General features: G+C 35.4%; 2 protein-coding genes across 4 annotated transcripts; both read left to right on the top strand.

The window, feature by feature from the left end:
* The first annotated feature begins 3,123 nt into the window (after positions 1-3,123).
* Positions 3,124-15,100, top strand: LOC145641530 (phosphatidylinositol 3-kinase, root isoform-like). Of its 3 annotated transcripts, none has more exons than XM_081692356.1 (18): positions 3,124-3,505; positions 4,003-4,108; positions 5,319-5,412; positions 6,009-6,167; positions 6,279-6,488; positions 7,617-7,792; positions 8,479-8,626; positions 8,749-8,844; positions 9,452-9,587; positions 9,670-9,788; positions 10,602-10,796; positions 10,925-11,095; positions 11,226-11,363; positions 11,932-12,086; positions 12,518-12,661; positions 12,888-13,035; positions 13,120-13,302; positions 14,839-15,100. In XM_081692356.1, the coding sequence occupies exons 1-17, from the start codon at positions 3,394-3,396 to the stop codon at positions 13,255-13,257; spliced, it is 2,445 nt and encodes an 814-aa protein (XP_081548482.1). In that variant the 5' UTR covers positions 3,124-3,393; the 3' UTR covers positions 13,258-13,302; positions 14,839-15,100. The 3 variants fall into 3 exon arrangements, with proteins under 3 accessions (XP_081548482.1, XP_081548490.1, XP_081548500.1); XM_081692364.1 differs by having other exon boundaries at positions 13,120-13,301; positions 14,813-15,100; XM_081692374.1 differs by having other exon boundaries at positions 4,012-4,108.
* A 4,416-nt stretch (positions 15,101-19,516) lies between these two features.
* Positions 19,517-24,421, top strand: LOC145641546 (ADP-ribosylation factor 2). Its single transcript, XM_081692387.1, has 7 exons — positions 19,517-19,649; positions 20,473-20,649; positions 22,909-22,979; positions 23,178-23,297; positions 23,532-23,650; positions 23,758-23,839; positions 24,062-24,421. Exons 2-7 carry the CDS (start codon positions 20,502-20,504, stop codon positions 24,065-24,067), a joined length of 546 nt encoding a protein of 181 aa, XP_081548513.1. The 5' UTR covers positions 19,517-19,649; positions 20,473-20,501; the 3' UTR covers positions 24,068-24,421.
* Positions 24,422-24,702: the final 281 nt, after the last annotated feature.

A 24,702-nucleotide genomic window follows, 5' to 3' on the forward strand; every position in this document is an offset into this window, starting at 1 on the left:
GCATGTATGTTCAAGGAATCAATGCAAATTGCTGACTTTTCTTAGTCTCGTTAAAAATTTTGCCATTTCCACACTAAATTTGAGAGTCTACGAGGATGAAAATCATGTCATTTAATTCTGATGTAATCAATCATTTCACATCGCCGGCAAGTGGTAGAAAGTTGAATTACCATGCAATAGTTTTCTGATTGTTCTCCCTATAATTCAATCAAACTCATGTGATTTTATATTTAATTTTCTGAAGATATCTATTCCTAAGTAATACGAAATACTTCTCTTGGCTGTCCTTTTTTTTTCTCTGGGTTCTTTTGCAGCCTATCATGATTCGGGATCAAAATTGTGACTTAATAATGATTAGTGATTGCCGTGTAATCAACACGAGTTTAGCACTTACAACACAGATAAATGACTGATTCATTAAATTATTCTTCTATTTCAGATAGGGGAGTCTTAACAGTAATACAATGAATCGACCACAGTAATACACTTCAATGGGTGACCATTTCCAATTTTCTATCTCATAACAATCATTACTCCTAATCCTCAGGAAGTCCACATTCGCAACAGCAAAACCACAGCAAATTTCATAATAATCAATCCTCGCTAAGAAATCCCTAATTTACCATAAAATTGGGAAAAAAAATTAACCAATCTTTTCATCAATAGCTCATCACCAAAACAATCCAACAATCACACCAACTCAATTAACAATCAACTCACTAAATACTAATTCACACAATTACCTCAATCAATCACTGGTTTTATAAACCAAAACCAAGCCCTAATTCTTAAACAAGTTCAGTGTTCGTAATTATTAACAAATCAATCAAAAAATTGAACCAAATAAATACTAAGTAACTTACTAAATCATCCAATTATCACAAAAATTCACATCAAACCCTAGACAATCCCGTTATCACGAAACATTGAATTTAGCATGATTCAGAAGCTCTTCAACAACGAAAAATTAGGGGAAAAGATTAAAGAATGAGTACCGACAGAAAATTGACGCCAATTTATCAACCTTAATCCGATTTTCCGATTTCTGAATTCGTCGAAAGTTGCTGTTGATTGATTTTCGCTGTGTTGTTCAACTTTGGAGGGAGAGTTCGATTTTCGCGCGCGTTTTTTTGAAAACATTAACATTTATATACGTTCGTTTATTTCTAAGGTTCTACTTCAACTTATGAATTTATGATTTATGAACTTGTGAGCTTATTGTGAGATCCATTAATGTAATAGGAAATATTTGGCAATCTTACAAGTTATAAATTCAACAAATTTGGGTAACATTATAAGGAATTTCTTTAGCGGACGCAGAAATAAACACACTGAAAGTATGACTTTCTAATAAAAAGAAATTGGTGGATAATATTTTTTTTGTTATTTACATTAAACGCGAATTTGTAGTGATAGGATATGATTTTAGTTGATTTCATATGTTATTTTAGATCCTTCATAGGGGTTGTTCACTTAGCTTAATTTCAATTCAGTTCAGTTCAGTTCAACTCCGAATTTCCTTCTCTAATCATTTCAGCTCTATTCAGTTCAGTTTAATTCAATTCAGTTCAGCTCAATTCAGTAAATGTGAACAGGTCCCTAGTTAACTTGGTATTAACAATCACTTGTATATTTGAACCAAGGTTTGTACCATAATTTACAATATTCTCTGTAATGTGTCGTGTTGTGTCATTCTTGTATTTGTGTTCAAAGTTAAATGGGTTGGAGAATCTCAATTCTAACCTAACTCATTTAATCAACGTGAAATGTCATGTAAACATGTGTTAACTAAACATGTAGGAAACTTTTAACACTAACCCGCTTTTTTCATGCTTAGTTCGTGTTGCGTTGATATGTCATAAGTAAAAGTGTTAGCCCCATTCAAAATATTTACTTCGTATTATAAATTTCATATAGAGTATTTTATTGTTTATTTTTCTGTGAACAGGTTGATTCATGCTAGTTTGTTGGAATTCTTAAAACTAACTTGACTTGTTTACTTAAACGTGTTGTGCTATGTTGACCTATTAAATTAATTGTGTCATAAACCTTATCACTAACCCGACTTTTTCATGTCGTGGCAGCTAGATTTTTCGAGTGTAAGGGAGGGTCGGTTAGGGTTTTCAAGGGTGAGGGGAGGGATCAACAGGGTTTTCGAGGGTGGGGGGATGTGCGGCTGGGGGTTTGAAGGTGGGGGAGGGGTTTCTAGGGATTTTTAGGGGAGGGAGGTGGGAGGCGAGGTAGGGAAGGAGGGAATGGGGCCAATGGGCTTAGTCGTCGTTGGGTGCTAATGTTGGGGGAGGAGGTGTGAGTGTCGGCAAGTAGGGATGGAAGTGGGTCGGGTCAAATGGGAGACCCGCCCCATCTCCGCCCAAGTGAGGCGGGGATGGAGGGAGGTTTGGCGGGTGATGGGGCGGGGATGGGTATAACATATGTACCTGCCATGGGTGATGGGGCGGGTATGTATTTTAGAGTAGACCCGCCACATATCCGCCCCGCCCCGTACCCATCTTATACCCACACCATTTTTCTTTTAAAACATTTTATAATTTATGAATCTTTATACCCTCTAAGACCCAATAAGCTTGAATAATGAAAGTCCCAATTTTCTTAACCTAATTTGATATAATTGTTATTAATGTAATACAATAAAGCATCATGACAATGGGTTTGGGACGATTTTGGGGCGGGTATGAGCTGGGCATGAATATCCAAGTGGGTGATGGGGTGGGGATGAATCCTATCTTGTAAAAATAGCGGATTCGGGGATCAGTTCTGGGTAGTTAGGTTCCAGTCCCCTCATAATTGTTGTTGCGGGGGATCGAACACGGGTCCTCCACTCCTCCCTACCAAATGTAGTTCCAATCACCACTACACCAACAACCAATTGGTATTATCTTTGCAATGTACCAAAGAGAAATATTTAAATTTTGTATTTTATCAGTTTGATGTTACCAAAGAAAATTTTAAAAATAAAGTTAACCTTTGACCATCAAATACCTTAATATTGACAGCATCAAAAAATACCTTAATATTGAGATTAAAATTAACCTTTTGATCTAGTTATCTAACATGGTAGTTTTAGGGTGCTTCTACTTTAGAAACATTCTAATATTGCTGGTACTCCTGACTCCTCTAAATGAACTCAATACTCAAACAAATTTCCCCAATTCTGAATAACACTCAACAAATACTCGCACCATTTTCTAATCTAATAAAATACAAACAACAGATAATCTCAGGTGACGCAATGAATTAGGGTTTCTGATTCGAAAAGATTTCCTTTAATTTAATTTCTGGGATTCAAATTGGGGAAGATCATTATTCAATCGAAGATAATATTTCCAAAATTAATTATATGCGTTGCAAATTCACTGAACAATATAGCAAAGGATGAGCGGAAACGAGTTCAGATTCTTCTTATCTTGCGATATTAATCTTCCTGTTACCTTCCGAATTGATCGTTTGGAAGGTACTTTGCCCCCTCTCAAATCTTCAACTTCAGGTACATAATTCTAAATTTGTTTATTTTTGTTTTTGTAATTTTCTTCAAATTAGATTGTTTATTTGCAGAATTCAATTGCTCAATTTCAGTCAAATTTGTTGAATTTCTATTTTTGTGTGAAATTGGAGTACCCATCTTAATCAAATTGTGTATGCGAACTAGCTTAGTTGGTTAAAGTATTTGGAGCGGAATCGAGTTCTTTGACCAAACATCAAATCCTGTCTAAATTACTGCCTTAATTCATGGAAGAAGCCTGAAAATTTTCATTCCTTTTTGAATTATGATACAATTTTAAAGCTGTGCACTTTCACAAGGCGAATTAATTAGAAACTTCAATGCAAGGCATATTTATTAATTATTATGATACAATTTAGAACTTGTATTTGCTTTTAGATTATGGATATATTTGCGGAAGCAAGTAAAAGTTGTTTGATGAGTGATTTTGGTGGGGTTTATTGTAACAATTTCGAGTATCGTCTGTGTGTTTTTGATTAAAGCTGCTGTAGACACTGGTTATGCAGCTGAGGAGAGGAGGGGAGAGCTTTTTGTCGAATGTGCCTTGTACGTCGATGGTGCTCCTTTTGGACTTCCTATGAGAACCAGGTTTGACTGTCTTAATCTCTGATACAAAATTTAAGTCTTTATAGTCATCTTCATTAGTATTACAATTTTGGTTTATGTTATAAAAATTTGCATAGGGATGTTGAAGCTCCACTTGATGTTGTGTTGAATACTATAGAATGACCTGTAATGTTGCATTGACACCGTAGAGCAACATTTGTTAGTCTATACTATATACACCCATAATTTTAACCTCCAACATTTCTAACCAATTACTACAAAAACTTTCCAGTACTCTTTGAACTAATCTTCCATAGTTACACAGAATTAATTCTGTTTACAATTATTTCTCAAATTATGTTCTTAATCTTCTTAAAGACTGCAAATAAATTATGTCAAAACTCCGCTTTTTTTTTTTTTTTTTTTTTTGGGGGGGGGGGGGAGGGGGGAAGAAGCTAATCATGTGAGACTGCTTCTGTATATGACCATGTCAATAGTCATGGCATACCTTGCTATTCTTGGATAGATGCATCATACTATGCTGGGAGCCTGGAAATTAGCTGTGTAGCTTGGCTCAGCGCACGTGAACTCTTGGGGCATGTATTGCTTTATTGCTTTGCTTCTTTGCCTTGGGATCTTGAACCGTTGATGTCACTACATGTTGAAGTCCACCTACATGTTTGGCCTGCTGTCCTGACTGACATGTCTTGTATGCTTGGTGAGAAAAGATGACGAGCCTTCTGATATGTCATTGATATGAAATTTTTGGTCATTTGGTGGATTATTCTGCAAGTTATTTAGTTGGGAGATTCAGCTAGCAATGATCTTGTTGGCATTTGCCAACTGGTTTGGACAACCTCTGATATAAGTATGATGTGATTTTGTTGCTATACTTTGTCATCGATTAGCCTTCATTTGCTTACTTTTGTGAACTGCCAGTCTCTGTGCCTTTTGTGAATAGCCTTCTCGGGTTTTGTTGATTTATGTAATGATTACTTTCATTTTATTACTACCTCCGATACATATTATGTGCAACGATTAGACATTTTTCCTCTCTACTTTATGTCAAATCGTTGCAAATAATATGTAACGGAGGTAGTATTATTTTCCAAACCTTTTTTTTAATAGCTTATTCCAAATAGATGTGAAGCAATATTGCATTCTGTTTGATGTTTATGCACATTATTCTGTTACCTTTCTCTGTGAGCTAAACTGCAAATCTGAATTACTAAGATTTTAAATGCTCTTGTAGGGTGGAATCTGGACAATCTTTTTGCTGGAGTGAGCTAATTACATTGAGTACTAAATATCGAGACCTCACTGCTCACTCGCAACTTTCTTTCACGGTAATTTAGACCTTCCAATTTGCACACTTGAGTGGTTTTAAGGAAAATTGTTATTGTGGTATGGTTGCTGTCATACTAAGTTTCTCACCTTTCTCCTCTTTAATGCATAAGTGCATGCTTTTATATTCTGTGTATGCATTGGTGTTTGAGGAACCTTAAATGAGAACCGCAGATTTATATTATCTAGTTTGTACCTTTTTGCTTTTAAGTCAAATGTAGCAAGGATTCGTGTCCTTCCAGGCTCTGCCATAGTCTTTTGTTTAGGATCAACCCCAGGCTCCCCAGCATGTTGCTTTGAATATTACACATCATTATTTGTGTAATGATGCCACTAAGTTTTAGCTCTTTTGAAGGTCAATCATTATAGTCATCGCTTGCAAGTTGGTTCATTGTTGAATTTCTAAATGCATTGCTTTCCTTTTCATTAGGTCGAATTTCCTTTGTTGCCCTTAGTCTTTTTGGTTTGGTGGTTAAATGGTTATTCTGTTTTCTCCCTTTGGTTCTTTGGAGAAGTATGCATTTCATTTTAATATGCCGTGGGTGTTCTTATCATTTACCTGAGATCTGTTTGCTGGTTGATTTTTCTCAAAATTTAGGTATGGGATGTTTCCTGTTGCAAAGAGGAAGGGCTTATTGGTGGAGCAACCATTCTTCTTTTTAACAGCAAGAAGCAACTTAGAACTGGGAAGCAAAAACTTAGGCTTTGGCTGGGGAAAGAAGCTGACGGAGCATTTCCTTCTTCCACACCTGGAAAGGTTATCGATTTTATTCTGATTTGTATAAGTTACATGCTGTATTGTTTTTTTCTGTAAGAAGTTGACAATCTACAGAATTTATATTGCTTAGTGGAAAACCTGATCTTATAGGTACCAAGGCATGAGCGGGGAGAGTTGGAGCGCCTGGAGAAACTTATGAATAAATATGAAAGGGGACAAATTCCACGTGTTGATTGGCTAGATCGGCTCACATTTAAAGCAATGGAGAAGATCAAGGATCGTGAAAGTTGCGGAAGCAAGAGTTCCCAGTTATATATTGTTGTTGATTTTTGCAGTTTTGAGCATCAGGTTGTGTTCCAGGTAAAAATCCGTAGTGCTGACTTTTGTTTTCATCCCTTTTGTTATTACTATGTCATATTGTCCGGAGTTTCGTTATTTGCTTGAAGCTCTGTAAGTCTTTTTACTGAATGATACCGTCTTCTATTGACAGAAATCTGCTATGGTGGGCTGGAATGGCAAAATAATTACATGTATATAAGCTTGCCTTTTCCAGTTTAAAACTTGTTTGGGGATATTGCATTCCTTTCTCAGTAACTTAACTAATTTGTTGGAAGATTACAATAATGGTTTGGAAATATTGTCTTGTCTTACACTCTTGTGAATTGATATATTCCTTGTTGTGCCCTAAAACTCGTCTTTCCATGTGACATATACTCCTGCCAGTTTTACATTATATATTAGGCACCCATATTTTTCAAGGTTTAATTTGGCCGGTTGATCTCTCTCAAACTACATTGACATAAATTATTAGATGTTGATATCCCTAAGTGCCAAGTACATTACATATTTTCATTTTTTTTTTTTTAATTTTTTTGTAAAAATTTAACAATATACATTCTCAATATATTATATTAAAAATGAAAAAAAAAAAATGTAAAATTACGAAATATCAGCTCTTTGCTTTTTAATTATGCTTGTTGCTTGTCATTGCTTTGTTGGATTTCTCTCAAGGGATTTTGCTATTATTATTTAAGAGCTTGAAATTTTTGTGATGTTCCTTTTAAAGCTGAATTAGTAGTCTTGTATATTACTGTTTGTTAGTTTTTGGGCTCTGAGGCAACTTAATCTTGATAGTTTCATCTCCATAATGGGCTAAAGAAGCTATTATGTCTTTTGGTTTTTAAAAATCACATTGTGGTTTCCTATAGTAAGAGTGTTGAGTTTATGAGATTTTAATTGTTTTTTTCTCTCGTAACTTTTATTTGTATATTCTTTCTGTTTATCACTTTACTTATTTGTTCCCAACTTTTATTCAATCGATTATTTTCCTATGCTTTTTTTCCTTTTTGGATGGTTCCTTATTACGATTCATGTTAGCCGACCCCAAATCATTTTGGGACAAAGAGTTTGTTATTGTTGTTATTGTACAAGGAATATGACTGTACCCTTAAATAACAGTTGGTATGGTTTCCTTTTCTTCATATGTAGGAATCTGGGCCAAATGTGTTTTTACCATCCCCAATTGGTGCAAATGAATTTGTTACTGTGTGGGATCCCGAAGTGGGAAAGATAAATCCTTCTGAACACAAGCAAATAAAACTTGCTAGGAGCTTAACTCGTGGTATTATTGATCGAGATCTGAAACCAAGCTCTATTGAAAGGAAGTAAGTTTTGATATCTGGATATTATTATCAAGTGTATGAGTCTTTTTGTTATACATGTTGCTCTGAAAAGGAAGATATTGTGATATTTCCAATGCTTCATAGCTTCCTTCCCTCCTCAAGGCAGGAAATTTTGTTTTGCACCCTCACTGCCATAACCATATACCATCTGATTCCGGCTTGCAGCTGAAGAACCTAAAGATATACTACCTCTGTTTCACATTTTTTGCAACTTTGAAGGGTGCATGGACTCCTAGGCAAAATTTGTTTGTGAGTGTAAGATAGAGAGAGAAAGATAGGAATGCATGTAAGTATGTGATGAGGAGAGAGATAGAGACTAGAGAGAAATGACAACCTAAAAAGGAAAGAAAACATTGGTTGCAAATAATGTCTAGCCTCCATTTTTGGCAAAAGTTGCAAAAAATATGAAACGGAGGTAGTGGTTGGCATTGTTGCTTGCAAAATAATTCTTCTGTATTTTCATTCTGATACTTGGCCATAATGTATACTATGCACATTTGATGTGCATTTGATAGTTTGCAGCACTGTGCTTCTATGTCTTTTTTTGTTGACACACATGGTAAAAATGTGCGTTTATATGTATTAATTATACATGTTTTTTCTTCTTATACACCTTCCATTACAAAATAAAAAAGGTTTATAACAATTTTCTGTTTCTTAACATTAAGAGCGATACAAAGGATATTAAAATACCCACCAACAAGGACTCTTAGTGGAGATGAAAAGCAGCTTCTGTGGAAATTTCGTTTCTCACTGATGTCAGAGAAGAAAGCTCTCACAAAGTTTCTTAGGTGTGTTGAATGGAGTGATTTACAGGTCAGGACGCTGGGATCTGTGGCTTGTGTTAATCTGATGTTCTATCTTGAGATTGCCACATTCTACTATAGTATAGTAAGAATTAATCAGTCTCAGTGTTGGTGTGATTGATACATATTCAGGAAGCGAAGCAGACAGTTGAACTGATGGGAAGATGGGAGATGATAGATGTCTGTGATGCACTAGAGCTGCTGTCTCCTGTATTTGAAAGTGAAGAGGTCAGTGATGCCAATAGTTGATTTGTTTAGATATATAGATTTAGTAAATACAATATCTGCCTTTTTTCAGATATACTCTAGTTCTATAGCTCTCTCTTGATGATGCATTCTTGTGGTACTACACACATAGGGTGGTTCCTTTTGTTTTTCTTTTATCATCTTATTACCTTGTCCCTCTTTCATTTGGGATAGGGTAGATTGGGTGTTTGCGGCCCATATATATATATATATATATATATATATATATATATATATATATATATATATATATATATATATATATATATATATATATATATATATATATATATTCTGTTATTATTATTGAGCATCATTAAGCGTAATTGAACGAAGAGTGGAAGAGTGGGACCATAGAGGGGTTAAACGAGGGAGAGAGAGACCGAAATTGACTTGGTTGGAAGGAGTTGGGAATATGAAATATATGGATTTGCATGAGGATGAGGCATTGGATTGTAAGGGATGAGGAGGAAATATTTTGTCGATGACTGCACGGAATAATCACTTTTGGTTCATGTCGCCGATCCCACTTATGGGATTAAGGCTTTGATTGATTGATTGATTAAGCGTAATTGATGTCTCTTAACAGGTTCGTGCTTATGCTGTGAGCGTTCTTGAAAGAGCTGATGATGATGAACTGCAGTGTTACCTTCTTCAGTTAGTCCAGGCCCTTCGTTTTGAGCGCTCAGATAGATCACACCTTTCTCAATTCCTTGTGCAGCGCTGTACTTTCTCGTCCTTCAATTTTGTTCAATGAATTATGTTTCTATTATGGATTGTTGACATGATTTGAAAATCTATTTGCAGCCCTGCGAAATATTGAGTTGGCTAGTTTTCTTCGCTGGTATGTGGCTGTGGAACTACATGATCCTGCATATGCAAAGCGCTTTTATTGTACTCACGAAATGCTGGAAGAGAATATGAAGGTAGACATTTCTTGTTGTGAGAATAGTCAAATGCTTTGTAATCATACAGTTTTTGCACAAATAGCCGTATTATATATGAGCTGTCTTCATATGATTTACTACGGAGTATAAAGTTACAGAAAATTGGTGATTGGAAAGAATACCTTGTTATTATTTATATGAAGTTCCTTTTCTGAAAATCTTTGCATTTATGTAACCATCCTAAATATGTGGCTTTGGTAGAAGCCTATGCTGGCAGTTCTTGAAAAACATGTGTATGGCTGTACCAAAGATATACGTGCTTTTAATTATTTAAGATTTGAAGTATAATCGAAAGAAATGCTTGTTCTGTGACTGATGTAGTATCTGTAAGCTGGTTGTGTTAAGTTTCAGACTTTCAGGAAATGTGCTATGTAATATAAATCCTCTTTTTATTTGTAATTGGACCTTTTGGACTTTTTCACTCACATCCCTCTCTGACCATCTTTTGTGCTTTTGTGCTTTATCAGTAAGAAAAAATATAATTGTGTGAGATCTTATTAGATTTATCTTGTTTTATGCTTTTCTAATATCATTTTTTTAAAAAGTTTTTTTTACTAAATTTGAAGTAAAGATATTAATGTCCGAAGTTTAGCATTTGCAAGCGTGAAACTCCAAATAGTGCAACTAAAAAAAAGAAAGTATTTAGATATTATTGAATGTATGTGTCAGGGGGATTATGTGCTACATTATTTTGTATTTTGTAGACCGTTGTTACAATGTGGTAACTGGTACGCAAGTTTTTGTTTTCTTCTGGCTGGTTGTAATTACCCTTTATCATCTATGTGCTTGCAGCTATCAACTGCTGATACTGGGGGGGAGGATGGATTCAAGTTGTGGCAAAGTTTGGTTCGTGAAACAGAATTGACAGCTCAGCTGGGTTCTATAATGAGGGATGTTCGTAATGTGCGTGGTAGTACACAAAAGAAAATGCAAAAGCTTAGACAGCTTCTTTCAGGTCTTCTTTGTGAGCTTGCCTATTTTGATGAGGTATGAATTTAGTTTCTTGGCAGAGCTTTTAATTTTTAATCTTTGAAGCCTTGCGATTAATGTACCCATGTCAAAGCTAGCAGTTGCCTCTTTTGTTTAATACTGACATGCTTGTGTTGGTGATGAAGCCAATACGATCTCCATTGCATCCCAAAGTGCTCATTACCGGGATTTTGCCAAATGAGTGTGGATTATTTAAAAGTCAGTTGCATCCGTTACGTCTGACTTTCCGAACATCTAGCGGAGAAAGCTGTAAAATTATATTTAAGAAGGGAGATGATATGCGGCAAGACCAATTGGTATACTGCAGTTCTATTTTATTCTAAACCTTAAACTGATATATGAAATTTATAATGTATGTATTATTTTGGAGGAATTATTGTTTTGCTGTTTCATTCTTATTTTTTGATGTTACTTATTATTTTGTAGGTGATTCAAATGGTCTCTCTCATGGATCGATTGCTTAAATTGGAGAATCTCGACCTCCACCTTACTCCATATAGAGTCTTAGCAACTGGGCAAGATGAAGGCATGATGGAATTTATACCATCGCGTTCTTTAGCTCAGGTATTAAATCTTCCCATGTTTTTTTCCCTTATGGCCAAGGAGCATGGCAATATGCTTATTCTGTATGTCTTTGTATTACTTGCGTGTTTGTAAACCATAAAAGTTTACTGCGATATTAAAATAAAAAGGCGCAAAAATATACGCAAACAATATATTTATTGATAATTTGTGGGATTACAACTCTCATAGAAAGGCTAGGGTTTTGATACATAATTATAGTACAGGGCCTTGTCGACTTATTCCATACTATGTGCCTACATGTTTGGTGATAGGGAGGAGATGGGGTCTATGTGACTTGTTGTTCTATTTGAGCCTCCTAAACCCTAGGCAATCCTCTTTATATAGAGAGTTGTAGGTTAGAGGATAATAAAGTTATCACATATTCTCTGGGGTCGTAAAGTTATTATCACATTTTTGTGATATAATCTCCTTATTTTTACATGAATTTGACACCTACAATTGACAAAATTTCAGTGTCTACAGTGTTTTCCTGCATTTCGTAAGGCGCTGGGTTTTGTTACTTGAAATTTGAAACCTATTTAAAAAGTTTGTTCTGTTTGATGTCCAGATTCTTTCGGAACATCGCAGTATCATTGGTTTTCTGCAGAAATTTCATCCTGATGAAGAGGGACCATTTGGAATAACTGCTACCTGTCTTGAAACGTTTATTAAGAGTTGTGCTGGTTATTCTGTTATCACATATATCCTTGGTGTCGGAGATAGGTAATTTATAAGCTTTAAAAAAAAACATTATTACAGCCTGAGCTATTAATTACCAGCTTTTAAAATTTTTTTCATGTACTAGTTTATTCCTTGTGGTTTTGGCTGATATATACCTACTTTCTTGTAAGTGCTGTAACTTCTTTGGCTGTTCAGCTAAGTTTGGTTCGACAAAAAGCTGTGGGAAGCATAAAAGATTAAATCATTCCTTAATGAAGATTTTGTTTGTTCCCTTTTTTACATTGAATATAGAAGTCTTAAACCATAAAACCCTCAGCTTTGGGGCACTGTAATTATTTCAGGCTGTCCTATCCTGTGTTGTAAATTCAGTGACTTGTACTTTTTCTATTGATGTTTCTCTTTCGTTACTTTCTTTTCTTTTTTATTTTTTATTTTTTATGGGTTATAAATTTATTGATATCTTTGCTTTGTAGGCATCTAGATAATCTTCTCTTGAGAGATGATGGACGACTCTTTCACGTAGATTTTGGCTTCATATTAGGTCGAGACCCTAAACCATTTCCACCGCCAATGAAACTTTGTAAAGAAATGGTTGAGGCAATGGGTGGAGCTGAAAGGTATAAATTATATCTTTTTTACAAGTGCAAATTTATTTTAACGCCAGTAAAACCAATCAAATGCAAACACATGCAATAGCTGTCTTGTGTTGGTGGCCTTCTTTTTGGTTCCATTTTCAAATTGGCCTAAATTTAGTTTGCTGCTTAGCTGTATATTTTGTGTCGCTTTAGGTTGAACTTTATGCATCATTGTTAAAAATTTACACTATTTATTTTGTTCTTTCAGTCAATACTACACAAGATTCAAGCAATACTGCTGTGAAGCGTATAATATTCTTCGCAAATCCAGCAACTTAATTTTGAATTTGTTCCATTTGATGGCGGGTTCTAATATTCCTGACATTGCCTCGGATCCTGAAAAGGGTATTCTTAAGGTAACATTTGTCTCTATTTACTGTGTGGATCAACCTGATGGTAATTTCCTTACCAAGTTCTAAAGTTTCCATTGATGTTTTTAGCTGCAAGAGAAGTTCCGGTTGGACCTGGATGATGAAGCCAGCATACACTTTTTCCAAGATCTCATCAATGACAGTGTTAGTGCCTTGTTCCCACAAATGGTTGAGACGATTCATAGATGGGCTCAGTATTGGCGTTGATCTGTGTATTGATTGTGAGGCTAACAACATCAATGCAGATGCTAGGTAAGGTTCCTCAAGTTTTCCTCATCTATATAAATGCTGAACAAGATTCCTTGAGTTGGGCTCCTTAGGAATGAGGACCTAATTTGGTCTAGCAAAATATCCCAATTGAAAGAGAATCAATTTCCCAGACTTAGCTAGTTCTTAGTGAGGCCTTTTTTTTTTTTTTGTTTGTGGGGTTTACCTCTACTGTGTAAGCCACTCACTCTTTTGGTTGAACCTGTCCTAACTCCTGAGCGTATATGAATTAGTCAGCAACAGGACTCTATTAGTTTTATGGGCACTAGCTTGGCAACTCATTGGATCATCTCTGTCATGTCTTTGGAGAACGATCCTATGCAGTTAGATATTTGGTGATGTGACTAGTGTTCAAAGCACACTCCTGAGTTAAGACCATAATCAATTCCTGAACTTTGCCAAAAGTCAAGAGCTAGGTTCTTTTAATTAAGAGTTATATATTAAGTCCCTTTTGGATGAAAGTCAACGTTCGTTGCTGGGTTCATCCTTCATCCAAGTAGCTGTTTGTATACTTCATTGCCTCATTGGTACTTGTTCTTTCTAAGAAATTTTAGATTTTCCTAGTTTTTACTATGTTCAGTAAACTTATGTAAAAACAACAATATTTAACTCAGTTGCCTAAAATTTAATTTCCCTGTCCAAGGATCATTGTCATCGAACTCAACAAATATTAACTTTGAATTCTTATTCAACTTTAGTTCTTCTTTCTTTCTTTCTTTCTTTACGAAACAGTCTTCTCTGTGATATGGAAATCTCAGGTTTCATATAAACAGATCTACAAAGAAATCATTTCCAACCTGATGCCATTGAAACAAATCTAAATATTAAATTTCTTTAGCTCTAAGAAGCTATTTGGATACTTCAATGGGATATGAATTTCTTTCTTTTTCCTAGTTTTGCCCCTAGACTTGGTAAATTCCCTACTTTGGTGTCTTTAGAGGTGTGGTTGGTGGCTTTTGGTGTTTGATAAACGACTTTTAACCCAAAATGAAAAAGCTTCTTGAAGTAGCCAAATCAAGTATTTTACTACATATATTGTAGGTTCAATTGATTCACTTTTTTCATTTTAAATTTGCAGCAAACGAATGGACTCGTAAAACTCTTGACAAATGCCATGATCAGATATCAATTCCATTTCATCATTTAATGACGCATAGTGCCCATAGTACAGTATCAGTATTGGTTTTCATACTTGCAGTGCAGGATTCTAGATGATAATAACGGGGTATAATATTGTCCTAAGTTTGAGATAACTCTTATTTCTAAAATGTTATGATTTCCATCCAAACGTAAGACCTTACTCTATCTTTTTAAAGTCAAAGAATCCAACCCTAACCCGGGCAAAGTACTTGTATCATCTTAACTCCTCACCTAGTACACCTCATCTCCCATCCTCTTTGGTGATATTTTCATCTTACTTTCTTGTATCTGTCAAATGTCTATGCATTTCTTGCAGATTAGATTGAATCTGTTTTAATATCTGTGTTTAATGGCTGGCTTGGGCTTTTCATGCTTCTCTAGATATCGGATTCATGCAAGAATTTCCGTCCTCTTCATATGGTAGATGGGATGCCAAGACAAGGAATGGAGGCAAATTTGTTCATAATTTGTGCATTTACAACAGGTGTTTTTATTCTTTTTTCCCACCTTTTTTTTCCCTCTCTTCATCTGCTTGTTCATCATTTGTACAGTTTAGCGTAGCTGAATAGTTTGCTAATATTATTAGAATGTAAAGAAAATCTTTGGTTCCATGTAAAGCTAATGAAAAAAACATTTTAATCTTTGTCATGTGTGTATAAGATCTTTTGGTGCTGTGAAGGTTATGAAATTTTTTACTCCTTACTCTTCATAGATTGAAGATTGATGTATATAAACGAGTAGAGACTCAACTATTTGAGACTAACCATTTGTAACATTATTGAAGTTTTGGCATCTACTCCAATTTAACTTTTGCAGAGGACTAATCTAACATCAAGTTCTGATTATGGAAGTGATTAAGCTTCATTTTTTTTAACGTTATATTTGATAAATTTTACAATATCGGATGTTATTTGTAAAACTTGAGATTATGAAAGTGCAGGTAGTTTAAGTGGTTAGAGCTTCTCTTCTGATATTGTGAGATCTTAGGATTAATTTCCATCTCCACCCTTGTGGCTCTCTAAACACAAACAAATTTAAGATTATATCTCGAGTTATAATACAAGATTTAATCAAGTAGAAATTTTGATTCCTCGTCTAGAACTTTGTAAGTTTTCAACATAATCAACGTTGACCATTAAGGGCTTGTTTCGATTTACTGAAAACATCTAAAATGAACTGATTGGGGCTGAAATGAATTGAATTGAATAGAGTTGAAATGAATTGTTTATGAGGGAAGGAAATTAATTAGGAACTGAGTTGAACTGAACTGATTGGAGTTGAACTGAATTGAACTGAAATTAAGCTCAACAGATTAGACCCTAATACTTATTTTGATGAGATTTTTTTATTTTTATTTTTAATGGAGATAAGTATTTGCAAAAATAAGAAATTATACTCCATAAACAATAAGAATCTATCACCAAGTTGCCCCTTCCATTTAAAAATTGTCACCATATATGCTTTGGTCCAAAGTAATAAAGATACTAGATTAAGGGTCTGTTCTGATTTACTGAGCTGAACTCAAGCGAACTTAATATTTTATGAGAGAAAGAAATTAGGTTCTGAACAGAAAATAAACTGAAGAGATCAGGCCCTAAGCCCCGTGCAATGCACAGTTTTGCAAAATTTTATAATGAATTATAATGTTTATTCAAAATCTACCAAAATATGATCCACATATTTTCAAATAAAATTAAATAAAGTTTGAATCTTAATTTATATCTGTTACTAAGCTCCGAATCGAATTAGCCCAAAGGGTGAACAAGGGGGAACAACGAAAAAAAATATAAAAACAATATTTTATACAATAAAAGATACAGAAAATATGTGAATATTTTTTTAGGAAGTATATTACAATTATATGAATTGGTGAATATTTTTTTAAGGAAGTGAATCACAGTTGTATAAAGAAATGATTTTTTTTTTTTTTTTTAAGGAAGTGAATAAATAAAATGAAAAAATAAAAGTTTGGAGGGAAAAACAACAACACTAGAAAGTAACACGTGTCAATCTTGGTGTCTGTTTTAATATTATGTAATTGATTGATTGATTTGGTGCTCGTTTTCCTCCAAGGGATTAGAATGAAATCGTACATTTAGAGAAAATACAAGTTTATCAACATGATAACAAAAAGGTGTTTATCAAGTGACAAAATTATAAATAAATCGACAATTTTTTTTTATACAAATGGGTCTTACAAATGTTTAATTACATAAGTGTTATGTTGACTAAATTTTTGTTGATTTATTTACCATTTTGCTACTTGATAAACAAATTTTTATCAAGGTGATAAATTGGGGTTTCCTCATGTATGAAATACTAATTAAATGTTTCTCTATATGGGGTCTGATTAGTCTATGCTAGTTTTACTTTTTCCAAAGAGATTGCTCTTGATGGAAAAATTAGACTACTGTATCAAGAAAATTAAGACTAATATATACTTCCTCTGTTCTATTAATATTGCAACAATGGACTTTTTGCATTATTCATCACTCTTGTTTGACCATATAATATGAGTTATACATTAAGCAAAATATAGTCAAGTGGGATCTTGTTAGATTCGTCTCATATAATACTTTCACAATATCAAATTTTTATAATTTTAACTCTTACACAATTATAGATATTTAGCATATAAAATGTGTTTTGGGATGCGTAATTTCCTCCTTGATGCAATATTAACAGAACGGAGGAAGTACAAGACAAGAAATATCCCTGTTTTTTTCTTAGACTATGTTATTTCATATTACATCATGTATTTTATTTTTATACTTTTCACCAAAAAATCAAATTAAAGTACATAATGCAAACTATTCGAAATCAAACAATGAATTGTTTTTTTTTAATTTTATTATTAATTTTTTAAAATCTTGATATAAACTTAGAGTGTATTTGTATAAGTCTTTTCCCCCAAAAAGTTTTTAAGTTTTTGCAAAGCTTGATTTAATTTAATAAATTTTATATTGTTTTTAAAAAAATAAAAGAAATGTTTTTGATCTTTTTTTAAGTGAAAATTTAAGAAGTGGGTTGACATAATTAGCCACATCTATCATTTCATGGCCAAGGCAACTAAATGCAATTGATTGCTCAGCTCATACAAGAATAAACAAACTAGGTAATCTAGAGCACAACCTAGTGCCATGAAATGGCACATAACATCTAGATCTATAAGATATTAAATTAATTGTAGCTAGAATGGGGCTAAGTGTTAGAATCCAACTCCGGTTGATGTTTTAGATGTCATTTAGGTGCTTTCCTAGAGTTCAATTTTTTATATTTATTTTTTATTTTTTCTTCTTCTTCTAAGCCTTAGGTCCCATTATTGTATTATTGTCAGTTTAGTGTTCACTAGGGATTCTATGCATGTATTACATTAAGGGGCCGTTTGGTTCGCAAAGGGTAAACGGAATGGAATGAACAAAGGGATTCAAAGAGAATGCATGGAATGAAACCCATTCCATATAGCATGTTGTTTGGTTTACAAAAACCAAAGGGAATCACCACCACCATAGCACCACCACCAACACCACCCCACAACCCCCTTTTCCTTCACTTTCCAAGTTCTCCAGCTACCCCACCGCCCAACTACCATCTTTTCGGCATCCCCCGGAGCCCGTCGCACATCCACCACCCCTCCCCTCCCCGGAAAACCTCCAACCGCTCATTAACCCTAAATTCTTTCTACTCAACCCTAAATTCAACAAATACAACAACGATCTATAGATTAACTCCAAAATAACTCAAAAAAAATTAAAATTAATGATATTAAAACGAATAAAAAATCATATATAAAAGAAAATCCATCATCTCAAACCCTTATTTTCGAATTGGCTCATTGGTTTTCCGGGAAAGGAGATGCGAACAGGGGTGGTGCGATGAGGGGTGAGGGAGGTGTGAACAAGGGCGGTGTGGCTATGAACAAGGGTGGTGCGACGAGGGAGGTGCGACGAGGGGTGAGGAAGGTGCGAACGAGGGCGGTGCGACGAGGGAGGTGCGAAGAAGGGCGGTGCGAGCAGATCGGCGGCCGACGAGTGGCGGGGTAGGGACGGCAAGGTGGCTAGGTGGTGGCTGTGCGGTGGGGGTAGGGTAGAAGGGTGGTGGCTGTTGTTGGCGAGGTGGTGTAATGGTGGTTAGGGAAAGGGAATGGCAAAGTCTAGGGGGGGGGGGGGTGGGGAATCAATGTAGAGGGATTTTGGGTGAAGTCAAAAATAAAAATGGGTAAAGGGAATGATTAAATGTGACAAACAAACAACAACAAAGGGAATGGGGCCTATTCATTCCCTTTCCCTTTGATTATTAACCCCAATCAAACGGCCCCTAAGCTCTTTAAAGTCTTTAGAGGGCGAATGATTAATGAAATCTTAAAGCCTTCTACTACGTGTTGCTTTGTTTTTATGTTTATTTGTTGTTAGACCTTTATAGATATTGTGTCTTACTTGTATAATAGCTTCCCTCCACACCAACTTGATGTACTAAGAGCCCCGACCACCCGCACTCCGTCGCCCAAATAGACAAGAGTACTCTTGAGATTCAATTACCCGCTTGTGTTGCTTCGTGCTCACAAGCCCCTCTTCCGCACAAAGTTAGCATTCTAGCCACATTACATCATACCAATCCAGTTTTCATATAGAATACGTCTAAATTTCAAACTTGAATCATCTTTGTGTTATGAAAAACCTCAATATTAGCTAATCAATTTGCGACCCTATTACCTTCCCCGACATGGAACACATAGGAGAAAGTAGGCAAGTAGTAGTTATAACGTTCAAAGGTCAAAGAAAACAATAAAAAAAAAAAAGTTCCAAACTTCCAATACAAATCAAAGTTCAAATTGCATTGACCAATTGAGCAACTATCTAAGGCAGAGCTGACCTGAAATTGTCTTTCCATAACACAATTCCAACGTGACAACCATGTGAATATAATGACTATATTCTTAAATATAACCCAAGATCCCCCATTTATTTACCACCCTTCATTATTCCATCACATCTCTACAAATAATAAAAAACAAAATACAAAAATAAAATCACATATCAAGGGGTAATTCAGTAATTTCACACCTAATAATTCGGTACCCCTCTTCTTCTTATAATATCCCACCTCCCTCTCTTCTTCTTCTCCTCCTCTCTCACTCATATTCTACGCTATCTTTCTCTCTCTACACCATTTTCTCTCTCCTCGCTTCACAGGTTCGTTTCGATTTCCTTCTCTTTTGCATTCTTTTCGTTCTTCGATTTGTTGTGCTCTTTGTTTTGATCTTCGCATTGAATTTTATAGGATTTGTAATTGGTTATTGTTCGAGAATTATTTAGGTTTTTGAGTGATTTCATAGATTTTTAATGTGATTATTGATTAGGCATTTGATCTGATTTTCAGTATGTGTTGTTAGTGAATTTGTGAAATCATGCATTCTCATTGTTGGTTTAGATTTGAGAATTTCTCGTCTAGATGTTTGATTCTTAGTGTTGATTCTGGGATTTGTGATTTAGGATTGTTTATTTTAATGATCTGAGGATTTTGTGGTGTAAATCTTGTAGATCTGTAAATTTTTTGAATTTTGAAAATGACAATTTAGTTTTGTTGTTTGCGAATTTGAATTTAGCTTGAAAATGAGATGCGATTTGGTAGTTATGGCTTTAAATTGGTGAAAAACTTTCTGATTTCTGAGATCTTTAAGTAATGCGCAAATGTTCGTAGTTCCGAAGCTTAATTATGCTTGAATTATGTAATTTTATGGTGAAATCAGCTTATTTTCTTTGATTTTTAGTACTTGCAAGCATTTTTGTTATGGCGATCTGACTTATATGTTGCCTGAATCATATGGATCCGGGAACTTACAGCTAGATTTTTAATTTCGAACTCGTGATCAGAATTCCGGGTGATCTGTAGTGCCTGATACATTTTCACTTGCATTGTTTTGTTAAATTATGCATCTGATTTTGTAAATGAGCCTGGTTTGTTTATTACATATTGGTGCCGGAATATTGATGCATCGATTTTTACTGAATGTAGAAGTTAGTGACTAATTCAAGGGGAGAAATATGGGGCTTACATTCACTAAGCTGTTTAGCCGTCTCTTCGCAAAGAAGGAAATGAGAATTCTTATGGTGGGTCTCGATGCAGCTGGTAAGACCACCATTCTTTACAAGCTCAAGCTCGGTGAGATTGTCACTACTATCCCCACTATTGGTGAGTCCTCTCTCTTTCATCACATTTCTTATTGATCTATGTTAAATTTAACTGTCATTTATGGTGTTAGTTGGCCGTGGTTGAGTTAACTAGGTGTATCATTTTTTCGTATCAATTCTGGTAGTATCGAATTGTGGATCTTGTGCAATCTGCATCCATCAATCATGAGTGGCTTTATTTGGGGGTGTTGGAAGCATATGATTGGGCTGGTGTACAATGATTTAACTATGTTGCTTTGACCTCTGAGATGCAAGTTGACTTTTATATCATGTGGGGCAGTCACTTAATAGCATTGGGTTTAATCGTAGCAAATGTCTATTTCCATGCAGCTTTTGTGATGTGTGTGGTGAAGTTTGCATGGAACTTATTATACACTATGTCTGTTGCTGTTGGTCCGAGGGTCTCTATATTGGTCACAATATTGCTAGAAATGGCCATTTTTATGCCCTGTAATACAAACCTGCTAGCTTCAATTGTACCTTTTAAACAACGTTTGTGATGAAGTCTTTTCAGTCTCGACAATGTAATTTGTAACACAATTTTATGATAAATGAGTTTGAATGACGGAATATTTGAAGGTGGGAGACCATATTTGCCAAAGTACTTAATGATACGTAGGAGTTTTGCACAGTTCCGAGCCCCTTCGGGAAGAATAATAGTGTTTTAGACAGGCTGTGTTCCATGGTCAAAGGCCTCACAGCTCCTTTAGGTAAAATATTTAGAGGACATGTCATGACATTCTCTGCTGCATGTGTATGATAGATCCATATTTCATAATGTTTATACTGCAGTGTAATTGAAATGACCTGTTCCTGAGCAATCAATCAATCAATCAATCAATCAAAGCCTTAATCCCAAAAGTGGGGTCGGCTAACATGAACCAAATTTGATTATTCCGTGTAGTCATCAACATAAATCTTTCTCCTCCATCCCTTACGATCCAAAACTTCATCCTCACGTAAATCCATGCACTTCATATCCTTCCTCACTCCTTCCAACCAAGTCATCTTTGGTCTCCCTCTTCCTCGTTTAATCCCTCCATGGTCCCACTCTTCCACTCTTCGCACCGGTGCACCCTCGGGTCTCCGTCTTACATGTCCAAACCAACGCAGACGATTTTCCCTTAATTTATCTACAATGCCCGCCACACCTACTTTCTTGCGAATAACCTCATTTCTGATTCTATCTCTTAAAGTGTTTCCACACATCCACCTTAACATGCGCATTTCCGTAACCTCCATCTTTTTAATATGCTCTTTCTTAGAAGCCCAACATTCTGTACCATAGAGCAACACTGGTCTTATGGCAGTCCTGTAGAATTTTCCCTTCAACTTTAAGGGAATGCTGCGGTCGCATAGCACTCCCGTGGCCGCTCTCCATTTAAGCCACCCTGACTTAATCCTGTGGGTCACGTCTTGATCAATGTCACCATTCTTCTGGATGATCGACCCTAGGTACTTAAAACATTCACTCATGGTCAAATCCTTTCCATCCAAACTCACCACTTCATTGCTTGTCCCCCTCTGAGTGCCAAAACGACATACCAAATATTCAGTCTTACTCCGACTTAGCTTAAACCCTCTAGATTCCAACCTTTGCCTCCATTGCTCCAACTTGACATTAACCCCATCCTTAGTCTCATCCACCAAAACGATATCATCTGCGAACAGCATACACCATGGAACCTCATCTTGAATTGGTCTAGTTAATTCGTCTAGAACCGTTGCAAAAAGAAAAGGGCTTAATGCAGACCCTTGATGCAATCCGATTGTAATAGGGAAATCTTTTGTCAACCCTCCGCATGTCCTCACATTTGTTGACACATCCCGATACATATCCTTAACTAGGTCTACATACCTTCGTGGGATACCTTTCTTCAACATTGCCCACCAAAGTATCTCTCTTGGCACCTTGTCATATGCCTTCTCTAAATCAATAAAGACCATATGAAGATCTTTCTTCTTTACCCTATAGATTCCAACCCTCTAGATTCCATACCTGTTCCTGAGCCTTACTAAAAAAACTTGTGCCCTTAATCCCAAATTCCCAATACACTATAAGTTGTTTACATGGGATAATAGAGTCATCAGTTGCTTCAATTATTGGTGCTTTCTAGTGTGATATATTATGAAATTGGTATACTAGGGTATGTGCTAGTTTGCAAACTTTATTGATGTATCTGGTATTTTCACAGCATTTACTACATTTATAAAACCTTTTTGCTGCTTGTATGTTGAAGGAGGGTGTCTATTTTTTCAGGATTTAACGTGGAAACTGTTGAATACAAAAACATCAGCTTCACTGTCTGGGATGTTGGGGGTCAAGACAAGGTTTGCATACTGCCTTACACATGCAGATTTTTGTTGATCAATTGTGCATTTAGTATCTATATATATGGATTGTATCGGCTGGCTAATTTACTAAAGAATAAGATTATCCCCCCTCCCCTCTTTTATCATCCTCCTCTCATTCCCTTCTTCTAGTTAAAGACCTCTTATGAGCTGTTTCTGACTAAACCAATGTTGCAGATCCGTCCATTGTGGAGGCATTACTTCCAAAACACTCAGGGGCTCATCTTCGTGGTTGACAGTAATGATAGAGACCGTGTTGTTGAGGCAAGAGATGAGTTGCACAGGATGTTGAATGAGGTATGTAGCTTTCTTGTGACTGATTCAATAGTAGTATCATAGATACATAGTATGTTATGGTAGGTGGAAGAGATTCTTTCACGCCAGTTTTGAAGAATATTATAATATAGATGCTCTCAAACATGTTGAGCAACTACCACATTATTTTAATTTTGAAACTTATTCTGCCCATTTAAAAATAAATGAATCTATGAAACTTGGATTGGACCTGAGTTGTGACATTTTTTGGCTCAGGATGAGTTGCGTGAAGCAGTGTTGCTTGTGTTTGCTAACAAGCAAGATCTTCCTAATGCAATGAATGCTGCTGAAATTACTGATAAGCTTGGCCTGCACTCTCTCCGACAGCGTCACTGGTAAAACTCTTTGAAGGATCTGCTGCTTTACTGAATGCTATGTATGTGTACTTTATTTAAAGATTCATATCAAATGATTAAGCTGTTTTTTTTTTTTCTGTTCTCAGGTATATCCAGAGCACTTGTGCCACCTCTGGTGAGGGACTTTATGAAGGATTGGATTGGCTTTCCAACAACATTGCAAACAAGGTAGATATGCCACTTTATTTATCTGATTGTTTTGGCTATTTTCAACGCTCTTTAACCACTTTGCGATTTGCAACGGATCATTTATTTTGGTTGTTTTAGCTGTCTTTGAAAAAGTGACCATGATTCTAAAAGAAATAACTTTATTATCATTTTTTACTGTATTATTTTCTTAAATACTACCATGCTGTTTGGTTATTAATCTGTTTGTTCTATTGATTTCAGGCTTAAGGAATTGAGATTTTGTCATGGACTGTTGGTCCTGGATGCAGGGGTGAACATTATCTAAGTCGCTTCGTTTTTAACCATTTTTACCTTAGAGAACTCAGTTTGTGGTTGTAATTTTGTGGACGGCAGCTATAAGCCTTTTGCTTAGAGCTTTGCAATATGGATATATGTTACTAAAAGTGTCAAATAGCGTTGAGCGTTGTTTGTACTTCAAGATTCTTTGGGTTCCCATTTGTGAATTGCAATAGTTGTAACTGAAGTTAAATATTAGGTGTCTTTTCGTGACTCCTTATAGTAGTGATCCAGTTTAGTGATTTTGTATTACTATCCATAAATCAGTCCACATTATTCGTTTAATCTTTTGCCAAGTAGTTTATTGGCTTTGTGCATCTGGATAATGCAATCTGTATTATCTGGAAAGTACAAGGCCAGTTAGCGATTGGTTAAGAATTTGCAATATTTTTTTTAGTGTTAATTTTGTTTCACTACATTGATTGTGTTAGCGACTGAATTGTATGGTGGATCTTTTACTGATGTATGACATTTCTATGCATTTCAAAAGTTCTCTGTAATGATTTGTTAATGAAAGTTTGTCCGACTTCATCGCTCAGGAAGTCTGTTGGCTGTTGCCATAGATT

This window comes from Chenopodium album, chromosome 1 (genome assembly GCF_948465745.1).
Source record: "Chenopodium album chromosome 1, dcCheAlbu1.1, whole genome shotgun sequence".
Classification (NCBI taxonomy): domain Eukaryota; kingdom Viridiplantae; phylum Streptophyta; class Magnoliopsida; order Caryophyllales; family Amaranthaceae; genus Chenopodium; species Chenopodium album.